The sequence below is a fragment of the Botryllus schlosseri genome, chromosome 16, assembly GCF_051294905.1.
Source record: "Botryllus schlosseri isolate E-star chromosome 16, Bs_hap1, whole genome shotgun sequence".
Lineage (NCBI taxonomy): Eukaryota > Metazoa > Chordata > Ascidiacea > Stolidobranchia > Styelidae > Botryllus > Botryllus schlosseri.
In genome coordinates, this window is record NC_137251.1 from 3,318,908 (window position 1) to 3,333,546 (window position 14,639).

The window sequence follows — 14,639 nt, forward strand, 5'->3', positions numbered from 1 at the left end:
TGACCGTCAAATTGCCTGTAGCCAAATGGAAATTGTGACGTGATACAATTTCACTGAGGCGTGAGATTTGCTTGTGTCGACACCATATAGGACGCTATGGTACTACCATGACACAAGATTATGTTTGACAAAATATTGAACTGGAAATTTTTTGGCGCTCCGTGTTTATTACGTCCAGCTCATAATTTTTTTTCTCTGTGTAAAGTCTGAATTACATGTTCTAGAAGTATGTCAACCGCCATAATATAGGGTTACCATATTTTGGAAATCTGAAAAGAGGACACTTTTTCAAAATTTTCAGACTTCCAATACCGGAAATCCTGAAAAATGGTAATTTTTTCCGACCTCGTGGTTGGTTGACCGTAACAGCACTTTATCAGCCCCCCCGCCCCCCAAAAAAATACCGTTGTTCTTGGGCCCATGGTGATAAACCGGACTTCTGGGGGGGCTACGCCCCCTTACCCCTCTCACGCTATGTGCTCTTTACCGCAAATTATCATATTCATTGGGTGTCCGCTGTCCGTTTAGTGAGTCAGCTTTTCTCGCCCAAATGCGTGAAGCGCGAGATATTTACATAATCATGACTGATGAATCGGTCAATATTATCGGGAATTGCATATATATTGCTATCAATTTTCATTCTCTCTCTGCTCACGTAATCTAATTTACCGATAGAGCTGAGTGAGGTGTGTTTGAATTGATAGGACCACTCAAATTGAACATCTTCGGGTGTATACCCGTTGACAGGAACGAAGCAGCACTTCGTCATGCCCCCCAAAACTAACTTGAGTCTTGGGCTCCCATAGGGTGATAAACTGACCCCCCCCCCCATCACGTTGTTCGCTTTTGCCACGAAATTATAGCTGTACTGTTTAGTGAGCAAGCGCGAAGCGCGAGCATTTTCGATAATTCGATCATGATAAAATCGGTCAATAAGACCGGGAAATGCATATATATTGTTATCAATTTCTTGTCCTCTCTGCTCACGTAATCAAATTTACCGATAGAGCTGAGTGAGATGCTTTTGAAACTGTAGAGCCCGTATATAATAATTTATCATCTTCGGGCGGGCGTAGGCCTACCCGTTGGTATGATTTCGTTGCATAATGTTATTTCGTGACCTCTCGTCTGCTATATCAAAAAATATAAAATCGCCCAAACGTACTAAAGTAAAAGATCGCACGATTTCCAATTGGTATTTCTTCACTGCCATATAATTTTTCCCTGCGGGACGGTATATTGTCTTGTGAGGTTTCAGATTGCTAAGACAGGGACATTCGGCGCAAAAGTCATTTAGGCGCCTGTGGACGATTAAACCTATATGTATTTTGTATATATAACGACGTTTTCGGTAACGACGCCCATTTCTATAAAGCTTGCGTATTAATTCTTTGGGGAAGAGCACCCAATAATCAAGATATTTGGCGACTTGAAATCGTGCGTTTTGAAAAAGATGCATAAATTTTCAAAAAATACTCTATAATTTATGCTAATTCGCGAAATAATTTTGGGCTCCGTTCGAGCTCGGCACCCTCCCGTAATTGGGGGGGGGGGTTCGGGTGTGGCAGTTACGGCCTTGGACGTAGGCCTATGGTAACCCTACATAATATCTACGATGGAACCAAACAATGCGTTGGGATTGTAAAAATTTTGGTTTCTCTTTTGAATATTTTTTGATATGACGATAAGGGGGGGGGGGCGTGAAATTGTTCCCTATCATCAAGTGAGGGTGTGTCGCAAACTTTGAGAACCACTGCGCTTATTGTCTATGAGGGGTAGGCTAACTGTAAAACGCCGAAAAGTGGAAACCGTTACCCACTTTCGCCAGATATATACTGACTCACAACCTATTTACAAAAAAACTGATTATATATTATTAATATTATAAAGTCAGCAAATTCGCGACTGCATAAAAAAGGCAAAATCCAGTCTTAAAACCCGAAGTTGCGGATTAAAATGGGCAAACATCGGTAGAGGTAAACTTACTAATTTGAAACAATAAATCATCAGTATATGTAGTGAATATTCAACTACTTTCGAAATTAGGCAAATACCCAATATTTTCATACGTCCTAGCGCAGAAGGGGTTGACCGCGAAATACGTGTCTCATATATAGTCCCGCACCAGCTCGTTGTACAGATGTACACCTCTACAATAAAGCACCCCAGCCGTGTTCTCCATGGAACTAATGTCCGACAAATCTCATCATGAATCCAAACTAATTCGTGTTGAACAGAGGTCGGCACATTTTCACGATCAAGCCATGTATAGTATAACGACTTTTCTACGTGTCTCGCTCATTGGCTAGTACCCAACACAAAATCCTCGGCCATTCACAAACAATGCGATGGAAATCACGCGAAGCACGAAGAAATTTTTTGATATTGGAAGATCGGTCTGGTGCGTCGTGAGTCAAAATTATACCAATCGCAAACCTTGTGGTAACCCCAGCCTTAATTACATCGGGATGATAGTTGAAAGAATGAAAACAGAAAGTCAATTTTAGGTCATGTCCTCCGCGTGTCGTTGGCTCAAACGTGCTCACTGCTCATTCATTGTACGTCTATTGTCTACCACTAGACCAGCTTTCAAACCATACTATATTTTGATTGCTTTGATAATAATAGTACGCAAATATTAATTCACTACGGCTGGTGCGAGACAAAGCTATTATAAAAGCTTCGATTACAGTGGTGCGTGTCATAAGTCAAACAGGTTGATTCAAATGCGTCGCGATGACAAAATTAGAGAGCCACTGTACTTAAATCTCCCAGTAAGTTTATTGGAATTATACCACGTCAGAAAAAGTATTAAAATATCCACAATTTTCATCCGCACTATGCGTCTGTCATCTGCACTGCAATTGTTTCATTCGCACAAGTGCGTATCATCCCACAGGTTGAAAAGCACTGCAGCTACAGTAGGCCTATACCTTATAATCACGGGGTATAATAACGCCTTTATTATCAAATTATGGAATGGGTCAAATTGGTAGAATGGCTGCAGGATTGAATACAATAAGAACCGCTAAAACAAATAAATTCAACGACGACAAAAGTTGACATATTTTTATGTGACCTCTTCGTTTTAGTCGTGATGCGACGTTGAACATTTGAACACATTTGAACGCATATCATTGCATGAAAGAAAGACAAAAGATTTAACGGTAGACACGTAAGTTATAATTTAGTTCATTATTATGAAATCACTATTCGGGTTCTCCAATGGTCGGAACGATTTGAGTCAGCAGCTGTAGGCCTTTACATCGGTGGAATAGTGCGGAGTGGATCGACAAATTCTCTGGTCCGGCTTCGATCCGGTTTGCAAATTCCCTCTGGCTCCGGCCGTATCAGGAAAAAGTACTGATCCGGCCAAAAACGAAAAAGTCCTACCGAAAATCCGGCCCAACACGGTACGGTGGTTCCGTGAATTCACAAATATGGCTCGTTTCTTTTCGCACTGCTGGCTTGGCGTTTACTATTATTATTTTGTGGTATGGTGTGTTTGTCGACTACTATGGTCATTTACACAACGCCGATATTGTTCCTTATTTTCCGTAATTGCCGACTTATGGCACGGCTTTTTGTAAGACAACGCTTACGCGAATGAGGTGGCGACAGCACCGTAACTGCCGCACCCCAAACCCCCGAATTGGGGGGGGGGCGAGCTCGAAGGGGGCACAACATTATTTCGTGAATTAGCATAAATCATAGAGTATTTTTTGAAAATTTATGCAATTACTTCAGAATTTTTTCCCGCTGCGCGCGAATTCAAGTAGCCTTTTATCTATATTATTGGGTATTGGGCCATTACCACGCCACCACCCACCATGACATACAATCAAGTTTTAGGCCATATAGCATGAGACTCCAAGAAGTGTGCCAGAACGATCGGCAGCGAGAAAAGCTTGGCCGAAAAGGTCTATGCCCTTATGCAGACCGAAGACTTCGTTATATACACAAAATACATATAGGTTTAAATGTCCATAGGCTCCTAAATGACTGGCGCCGAATGTTCCTGTCTTTGCAATCTGAACCTCACAAGACAAACACCATCCCGCTGGGAAAAATTTTATGCCAGTGAAGAAATACCAATTTGAAATCGTGTGCGTCTCTTAGTTTAGAAGCCTACGTTTGGGCGGTTCTATATTTTTTGATATAGCAGACTGGAAGTCACGAAATAACATTATGTAACGAAGTCATATCAACGGGTCCGCCCGCCCGAAGATGTTTAATCATTATTTACGGGCCCTCCCGTTTTCAAGACACTTCACTCAGCTCCACCGGTAAATCTAATTACGTGAGTAGTGAGGACAATAAATTGATAGCATAATATATATGTAATCGCCGATCTGATTGACCGATTTTATCATAAATCATCGAAAATTTTCGCGCCTCGCGCTGGCTCACAATACGGTACGGATAATTTCGTGACAAACGCGAACAACGGGATGGGGGGGGGTGTCGTTTTATCACCCTAAGGGAGCCCAACCAAGACCTCCGTTTTTTGGGGCCTGACGAGGTGCTGTTTCGTTCCTGCCAACGGGTATACCCCCGAAGATGTTTAATTATTATTGAGTGGTCCTACCTTTTCAAACACACCTCACTCAGCTCTACCGGCAAATCTGATTACGTGAGCAGAGAGAAGATAAAAATTGATAACAATATATGCAATTCCCGATCATACTGACCGATGAAATCATGACTTCCAGAAATTTCCCGCGCTACGCGCGCTTAGACGACAGAAGCTGATTCACTAAACAAAGTACCAATTAATAAGATGAATAGCGGTAAAAGTGTATCGCTGAAGGAGGGTCTGGGGGGCGAAGCCCCCCATAAGTTCGGTCTATAACCCAATGGGGGGGGCAAGACCAAAGTTTTATTTGGGGGGGCTGACGAAGTGCTGTTACGGCCCTGGGTGGCGAGGAGGAGCCTAGGTCAACCTCCAACACTTAGGTATCAGAATTCTGATGTCGACCTCGGTTGGGCTCGAACCCGCACCCATTGTTGTTGCAGCCGCGGACGGGCCGGATGCCGATGCGTTCCGAGGGCAGTCTGATCGACAGCCCTGATGTAGATGCAACGATACGAAAATTTCAGTACCAACCAATCCCTGTTGGTATGACTCGAGTAAAAACTTCGCTTGACTTGACGATCCGAGTCACGCGTTTTAATGACTTGACGATATATGAGAAATTTGGAATGACTTGTACTCGCGGTGACAAATTTTCGGACCTATTTTTCAGTCAATAAATATTCGACTTAGCAAAGCATCCTGACCCTCTCATCCACTAATAGCCACGTCATCGCTGTGCTCATTAGGGCTCTTCAAAAATGACTTTTTTTTTCTCAAATCGTACTGGCTACTTGCCGTCGAAAAATTTTGATTTGAATAAAATAGTATTTACGGTGAGCACAACTAAAATAAATAAACAAAGAATCGGTCACCGTAAATTATTCAAATCAAAATTTTTCGACGGCAATAACTCCGCTTCCACTGGTTGGAATTGAACCAAATTTGGTGAGGATCGTTTCTATAGACAGCTTAACACTTTCATGGGGTGAACAGAAAATTTTCAAATTTTTTATTATTTATTTTTATGTAATAAATAGAAACTTTCTTCTTCAGTAGCAAAGCGGTTACTGGCTGGAATTGAACCAAATTTTGTGTGTAGGCTTAAATTAGGTAACCTAACAATTTTATCAAGTAGCCAGTACGATTTGAGAAAAAAAAAGTCATTTTTGAAGAGCCCTAGTGCTCATATTCCTTGGATTTCATTTCATTTACGCTTTCGATGTCGTCGTTGAATCAGCTTTCGCTATGCCCTTAACTTAACTAGCACCATCAATCAACATGCGTAAATTTGCTCAAATAGCCTTTCGCTTGTGTGAAAGCTTCGTAGCAGATGCTTAACGCTGTAGAACATATGCGTGCAACAAATGCCCGAATCACATGCCTTGAATCTACATGCCAAACACTGTTCCCTCTAAGCTGCGCACGTGCGCAAATGCGCAGTGCTTTCATGGTCGCTGCGCACAGAAAATCTAAGTTGCGCACAAAAAATCCGAGGTGATGACCTTTTTTTTTAGTCGTTACGCACTGTTTTCCAAGGGTCTGCGCAGTGAGTTGGTGAGTGTGCGCAGACTCATCTAAAATTAGAGGGAACATTGAATTGCCAAACGCTGTGGATCTGCCATATCATCATTGGTTTTATAAGCAATTTTTATCAGGTCAATACACCACAAAATGCGACACAATGAAAGGATAGGAAGGTGTCGAAGCTACCTGGAGTAGTCCGTGGAATCAGACACCCAGCTTGGCCTATAGGCGAATGAAAAGTAAAGAATATAGTATAGAAAAAAGCAAGCAACAAGAAATGGGATGGGATGGCATGTTATGGAAGGCGAGATCGATATGTCAGTCGTGGTCCGGTGATGGACTAGTATCTGCAATCTGCATGCAGTTGAGTCGTGTTTTACACTTTTACGACAACTAAATGTTGTCTAAAACATTTCAACGCAATCTTCGAGTAATATATAAGTTATCCTACACCATCAAACGTTAATGCTCTACACATATGAATTCAGCACTTTCTTTTTATATCATTTATCCAGCATTTCATTCAAAGACGTTGCTTATTGCGTAATTGAATTTAGGGTGGTTAATTTTGATTTTTGAAGGTTCACACCGGTCACCGGTCCACGACATTTGGTTTGAAGTTTTACCGGTCCGCGAGCTCTAAAAGGTCGAGAAGTGAGAATCACTGGGTTATGGTACTTTTGGGGTTATGAAACAACACGCATGCTAAAATGTCGCATTCTCATATGTCGGGCAACTGTTTGGAACAATGCCAATTCCCGACCTTTAGGATTGTGGAAAAACCAGGTTATAATTTAAATATTATTCAGAATTAGTGCGACAGTAGCTTTCGTTTAATGACGATTTTAACAAATATTACTTTTAGGTCGCAGCAGCCTAGGCCGACTTTAGCCTATTTATTTACGAAGTGACAAGAAATTCGCAGCCGTCATTATCCATTCCTGATAAGACCACCGTCCTGTCACATGTTTCACATCAATCAGTAGTAATCTACAGATTGACCAAATCCGAAGAGTCCGCATTTGCCATTAAATCTCTTGTATTACCCACAATACATTAACAGGGTCAGTCGCATCAACTCTAAAACAAAAGGAGCATAGATGAAACACCACAACTTATTATATGATCGTGACACGACGGTTAGAGCGACTGTTTTAGTGAGTTGCAGCTGTTGTCAATCCGCCAATCATGGTATACTTCCCAATTCGATTTTTGGTAATGCAGTGATAGATGAGCTACTAGGCCTACGATCAGCACTGCTATCGCCGGCTATCCGCTAGTCGTGGAGCATGTCCAATTGCCCATTGAGCAATAAGCATGTCCATTGTCCACATTCAAGTCGAAATACAAGCAATTTCTACTAAAGGAATACTAGTCAGCACTCTACTTTACCTTTACCGGACCACGACCTGACATATCGACCTCGTCTACCCCGTCCTATGCCACCTCATTTTGTTGCTTGTCCTTATAACTTTGACTTTTCATTCAGTGTGCGGTGCATGCCTCCTTTTTATATCGCCTGGGCCCAGTTTGGTGTCTGATCTCAAAGACTAATCCAAGTCGTTTCGACACCTTCCTATCTATTCATTGTATCGCAGTCTTGTGGTGTTTTGAAATGATTAAACTGAACTGAGCACCAGCTATCTGATATTATGCATACTATTGGCTTGATAATGAATCATTCCACTAAAAAAGAAAGTTATATGGGCTTGGAAGTAGGGTGTAGGCCTTAGTTGACTGGTACTGCCTGCAAGCGACCAGAAGGTTTGACTTCAGCTCGCGATTCAAATCGAATTTGGCATCCCTGGCCTAAACCATCACACCGCTTTCATATGGTCACGTGATGCATGTTTACGGTTGGGCAGCGTAGACTTCGAAAGAGAAAATTTCCGTTTATATTTAAGTTGTCATTAACGCGTAATGATGATTACCTTGAAAATAGAATCGGATCAGCATTAGCTTCTTATTAACTAAATGGTCAATTTTACCAGTAGATATCGTGATATTGTGCATCAATGTTGAAAGAATGAAACTATCGTATATCCAAAGAAAGGATTCCCAACAATGACGTAAACTCTTGGTCACGTGACATGATGTTATCTGCTTCTCAATTTTTTCCATATTCATTCCGATTCCATGCATCGGCTGCTTTATTGTATCATGATGGTGTAAGTTTTGAAGTTCATATACGGAATAGGGTTGATTCCCCATTGCTTTTGTGTTTGCCGATTTACAAATTAGATGTTGCTTTAACATCAGGTTAGTTAACTATTAATTCCGGTTCCAGAGTAGGTGTATAGAAGCTGGTATATTGATAGCGAGAGAGATTTAGAATGCGGTACAGTAAGGTATATATAATATCATGTATATCTAAGCTACCAGCAGTCGGCAGATACTATCCATTGGTTAACGGTCGTCAATTAGCGATTTACAACCCAGACTCAGAATACTCGAATAATGTAGAAGTGGCTTTCATACAAAGGTATGTAGATGATTTTCCAATGATGCAAGCTGGAGCGCTGGAGCTATAGTTTTAAAGTATTTCGAGACTGTTTTAGACTTAGGAAAATGAAATTAAGTTTGAAGTGACTTCATTTTATTTATATATATAAATGTTGTCATGTTCATGTTACACAAATACCGTACTACTTGTCACTACTGGAATCTCGGTACGTTTTGCCTGATATATCAGGTGAGCAGCGACGATTTGAAGTAATTTAATAAAAAAAAATAAAAAAATAAACATAGTGTTATATAGCTCAAAAATATCAAAGTAGTCGTATCAAGGCTCGTATAGTAATACCTAGGGGGATGTAGTAATCTTATTGCATAAGATAAAGCATCAGTAGATGCAAATCCAACATCAACTTGGAATTGCGTGAATGCATCAAGACAAACAAGGCTAGTGCTATCAAAAGGAGAAGTTACATAGCCTGGCGAACATGTTTACAATATAATTGCACAACAACAAATGAACACAGCAGTAAAGTGTATGGTAGGCCTAAACTTAATTCGATTTACCCGACAAGTGATAGTCATAAGTGAGATTCTTGAGGTTGTAAGCATGAATGACAGCGAGCTTGATCTGATTGATTGCAACAAGCCTGATGGGTATTTTCCTGCTTAGTATGTAATCTTGTATTACCGGTATGTAATCTTGTGTTTGTGTCCGAGTGACAACTTGCAGAAGCCAAGCCAAGTCAGATCTAACTGCATACGTAATGGTATGAGCATAGTCTGATATTGTAGTAGTCATTTTGGCCCTGCAAATTTGCTTTTCAATGAGGTGTATGAACTTGATGTATGTGGGCCCGGGAAATTGTATTGTATGGTATTGAAGGAAGATTTGCGTATATACGAAGAGTTGAAGACCATTGTCAGCCGAATGGGCGTGCGTATCACACAATCATTGAAATTTCGTTTCATAACATACCATGCTATGCCACAATGTTGCCCCCGTGAACTCACATGCTCAAAGTATACACGCCAAGATTTGGCTTGATTTGAGGGGCATGTAAACACCAACAAAAAAGTGAGACAATGGCTGTGAACGATGCATGATCGATGGCAAAGAATTAGCATGATACAATTTCTCTCTGTGCTGCAATTAACTCAGTATTGCATCTGTTATATTCACATGCGCCTCCAATGATTTGACGCATCACTCTTAGGGATATGTTGACATGGACGTGCGGTCTCAAGGATTTGTGTACAATTAGAAATATATATGAGTTGATCAATATTGATTAAATTGTCTGTCTTCTCTGCATTGATCTCTCTCTCTTGTCTATATTGGTTTATCAATATATTCGACAGTTAACACTATGTCAGCGCCAGAAGTTTATTTATCCAAATGTAACATCCATACTAATAATATACATTTGAGAAGGGTAACATTGTGCTCATAACTGCTAATATGTTGTGCTTTATTTCTACAGCATTATCACCGTTGTGACTTTTTGATAAAAGAAATCAATTAGCTATTGTATAACAATTCTACAATGAATGTTATGGGCTTCTGCCTGGAAGATGTAACTTAATTGTGTATAATTGGAGCGATTACGTTGCACTTTGCATTCACTACCAACATGGTGAAGCAAACATCACAAAAAGGGAGTACTTGCAGCACCCCAACTGGAGCTCAAAAAATCAGTGTCGATGATATGGGCCCAATCAAGGATGACGTCTTGATGGCTATAAATCGGGTTAGTAATAGTGCTTCCCTTGGTTTCTTAAATTGTTGCACGTACCTGATTTGTCTCAGGGTTTCAAGTTGTGTTGTCCAAGTTCTAGGTGTAACTCTTCAGTCATGCACATCCATGAATGTTGAACAATTCAACCTATGCCATGATGAAATCCTTGCAAGCGTGATATGAAAATTCAAGGTGGTGAATGTCAGAAATGTGGCGACACACCATAGAATTGGCTAGTGAAGTTATCTGATTTATGAAGCCAGTAACATGATCATATTATGGCATTTGAAGCACCAGCTCACTCTATTTTTCATGCAGCTTTGTTGTAAATGATGCCATTCTGTTCCATATGTGTGAGATCAAACACGATGCAGTATTTTCTGTTTTACTCCAGAATGCTCCACACCTCCAGTAACCCATAACATTTCTTCATCATGGTTATTTTTGAATTGAATTGAAAATACTATTTCAAAATGTGCCTCTGAACGAGGTCTCGTTCTTTGTGTTGACTTTTAGCACACATTCGATATTACTGCAAGACTGTTAGAATTTTATAGCAATCATAGAAAAATGGCTTCAAAAGGCCAAAAAACATGCCATCTTGTCATCAACTTACATTACGAAAAGCTGTTCCATTACTAGTCGGATTTGCAGGGTCGAACCAAGTTGCAAAGTTTCGAGTCACAAATCAATCTCACTTTTATAGTTCTGACTCTAGTCAAGTCAAGTCATGTTCAATTCGCACCGAGTCAAGTCCAAGTCATAGTGCTGTGACTCGAGTCCGAGTCCAAGTCATTGTGTTCACTGATCAGTTTTGAGTTCAATCTGATTCAACCCACTTTTTTCAACTCTGCTTGAGTGATATAGAAGGGCTCGCATTCATAATATAATATATTATATAATTTTCCTCAGTCCCAACAGTTTGTGGTCCTGTTTTCCTGGTATCAGGACTGACAGACGAAATACCAGTAACGTGGTGACTTTACTATTCTTTGAAGTTACAATGAAATGTCTGTCTTGGCCGTCCTAGTCTTGAGTCATATGATCAGGTTTGAGTCCTTCACAATGACTCGAGTACAAGTCAAGTCAATACACAAATTGCCTAGAGTCGAGTCATTTTATGCATTTGAAAAAATGACTCTAGTTAAGTCAAGTATTCAAAAAATCGTGACTCAAGTCATTCCAACCCTGTGGAATTGATATCTAGATAAGCTTTAGTTAACTAGTGTACTTTTCATCATCTCGACTGATTACTTACAGATCAAAGGCCAGAAACAACGTCCCAACTTGAAAAGAATTATCAACATTGTCGGCAAAGTGCATTCAAAGCTTTCGGAAGATGATTTTACTGCAGTTATTGAGGAAATGGTGGCCAGGGGTCAAGTATTGAAGCTCATGAGTGGCGGAGAATGGTCTTTCCGAGACCCTGAAACTATGACTCCGAAAACGGTTGGGCGCACGCCTACTGCTGCCTCAAACAAAGCACCCAAATCCACGTCATCTCCTCTTGTTCCAACATCTCCTCCTCCGGAAATCACACTCATTCCAAAAGATCCTCTGCAAAGGCACAAGATGATAAAAGTTTGTGATTTCACATGTGACTTATGATTGCAAATCCATGAAATACTTCATGATTTTATTTAGAACTCTGACTATGTGAAGGTCTTGTCACATGCTATCACTGCCATGAAGCAACCTGATGGGTGCACTCTCAAAGATGTGGAAAAGCACATCACATCTTTCTACTATATTCAGGTGGGATAGCCTTCGTGTGCAGCTGAGCCCAAATTTTTGCTTGGAAATATTAATTCAGGAACCAATTCGTCTAAACTTATTTTGCAGGGCATGCCCGCAAGCGAATTCTTGCGCCATTTAAGGGGAGCTGTCAAATTGGGAGTTGCCAGAAATCGATTGTTGAAAGACGGTCATATCATAAAAGTTGCCGCAAAAAAGGATTATAACGATGTCACAGAGGGCCCCAAAGATTCGGATGTAGCCAAGGTGAATGCTTTTACTCCGATGATGTGATTAGGCCGATTGATTATTGGGCACAGGGGTTCTCAAACCAGGAAACGCGAGGTAATTTTTGGGGGTACGCGAGCCACATCATTTTTCTGGCACTGAGAAAATTTTCTCCACCCATTTCAATATTTATGTGACGAACAAGAAAATATTCATGCTTAAACCACACCATACAAAACTTGAATATATCGCAACAAACAATATTTTCATGCTGCCAAAATTTTCGACTTGAGGTCTTCGACTGACTCTCATCGGTACGTTCGCTCCTGATGAGAGTCGGTCGAAAAGCTTCGAGTTGAATTATTTGGCAATATGAATTATGAATACATTGTTTGTTGTAACTTGAATTATGATACTATATTTATGTATTATGCCAATTCGTCAAAACAATGTTACAATGCTGTAGGGCCGCGGTCGGCAATGTTTATCCTGCGTGTCGAATCTGACCTGCCACTGGTTTTGAACTTGCCCATGCATGTGTCAAAATTGGTGGTAATGTTTTGTACAATCAACATTCTTTGCTACGCTGTAATCGGCGGGATGCTAAAACCACTGTTACTGAGGAAAGTAGGCTACTAAGTGGACCTTATCTATTGGCGAAATTGGCACTGTAGTATACTTGTTGGAAGTAGCGTAAGTTAGTATTTACTTGATAAGTAGTTCACTGGGGACAGACATCTTTTTATTATCACATTATTGCTTACCGGTAACAAATGATTGGACACATCCAAATTTTTACATCTGATCCGTCATTCAAAAAGCATAACAACCATAACATACCAGTTATCTGCATTTGTGACTGTATTGATTGAGCCTCGGCAATTCTTTTAAACAACACTCCACCCGCATCTGAATAACTCTAATTAAACTGTGTTATCATTGTTCCGGTAAATACATATGTTATTCTTCCCTGAAACTACCGGCTGGCACGTCAAGCCTTGTCCCAGTGTACCACCAGTCACGGGTAGGGCATCCTTGAAACTATTTGTGGCACTGGCTGAAATTTTAAATACCCTATATCTGCAACAGACACTCTTGCAGACAAGACAAGAGACAGCTGGACTCTTGTCATAGTTTAATCTTGGCCACTGTATGCAAATTTCATTGCATGTTGTGGCTGTGTACTGCTTCGACATCCGCATTACACTTGGCATTCAAGTAACTCTAGTCAAGATGATTTAATAGTTTTCCCCCCCGGCATTGTACGACAGTTTTGAGGCATGTTAATAACAGTTTCCATGCATTGATGGATATTGTAGATTCAGGATTACCGTTATTTTGATTCTGTCTCATCCAATTTGATTGTTGAAAGCATGCCTACATCCATACATCATTATCGTGTTGTTGTATTATTTACCATTAGCACAGGTTGGGTGTGAGAGCATTTTGAGAAAGTCTAGAATCTGACACTCGTATCTGTGTCGGATGATTGATTACCAATAACAGCCTATCTCTTGGATGGGGAACACAAACAGTTATTATCGTTTTTAAGGTTAACTGAGTTTACGTTTTAGACTTGAAATTTAAATTTTTGGAGCTCACAACTGGATATAGATTTGTAATTTGACTTGTTATTAATCATCACCAGGGATGGGCAAAGTCAAGGGCAGCCCAATCGCATCATTAATTTAAATATTTTCGGCTGTTTGAATGAAATTACCAGTGGGCCTAATACTTACAATTACCAGCTTCTTGAATGAGAATATACTCTGTACAGTGAGTACATAATCTTGGAGTATGTGATCGAGTAAGAGATTTGTGAGAGCTGTCAATGAAAACAAAGCCCAATTAGAAAATAGAAGCTTTAAAGTAGCTCTGCATCCAATTTGATTTGATATTTAAAACACCTGATTTAAATCAATAATTTGTGTTGTCCATCCAGAATGATCACTATTGGTTATCATTTAATCATGTGTTTTCATCCCTAACCAACCTCTATTATCTTAGGCCGTTGCGATGCCCATGTACATATGCGGCGACTGCCGCGGCACGGCTGAATGCAACAAATTTGGAAAGCCGGAAGAGTTGCTGTCGTGCGCTGATTGTGGCCATAGCGGTGAGTGATAGAATGATTTCAGTTGTTCTTGGGTAGCTCTGATCTCGAATTTTCATGCATCTTCGCAGGACATCCCTCGTGTTTGAAGTTGTCTCCTGAAATAACGGCAAAAGTGAAAACCTTACGCTGGCAGTGTAACGAATGCAAGAGTTGCTATGTCTGTGGTTCCCAGATGAATGCTGTAAGTTGAAATTTGTTCTGCTGTAGCCGGGCTGGTGCCTTTGATGCATTGATTTTTCATGGATTCATTATGTAATTAATTTTTATA

At 40.4% G+C, this 14,639-nt stretch overlaps 1 protein-coding gene across 2 annotated transcripts in view; it reads left to right on the plus strand.

Moving 5' to 3' along the window:
• Window positions 1–8,261: 8,261 nt before the first annotated feature.
• LOC145459306 (uncharacterized) overlaps window positions 8,262–14,639 on the plus strand; it is a 31,442-nt gene continuing 25,064 nt past the window's right edge. For both annotated transcript variants that reach the window (XM_080337951.1, XM_080337952.1), the window contains exons 1-6: window positions 8,262–10,305; window positions 11,554–11,874; window positions 11,938–12,048; window positions 12,136–12,294; window positions 14,263–14,371; window positions 14,440–14,552. In XM_080337951.1, coding sequence (XP_080194077.1) covers window positions 10,189–10,305; window positions 11,554–11,874; window positions 11,938–12,048; window positions 12,136–12,294; window positions 14,263–14,371; window positions 14,440–14,552 — 930 coding nt within the window. In that variant the 5' untranslated portion in view covers window positions 8,262–10,188. The remainder of the gene's footprint in view (window positions 10,306–11,553; window positions 11,875–11,937; window positions 12,049–12,135; window positions 12,295–14,262; window positions 14,372–14,439; window positions 14,553–14,639) is intronic.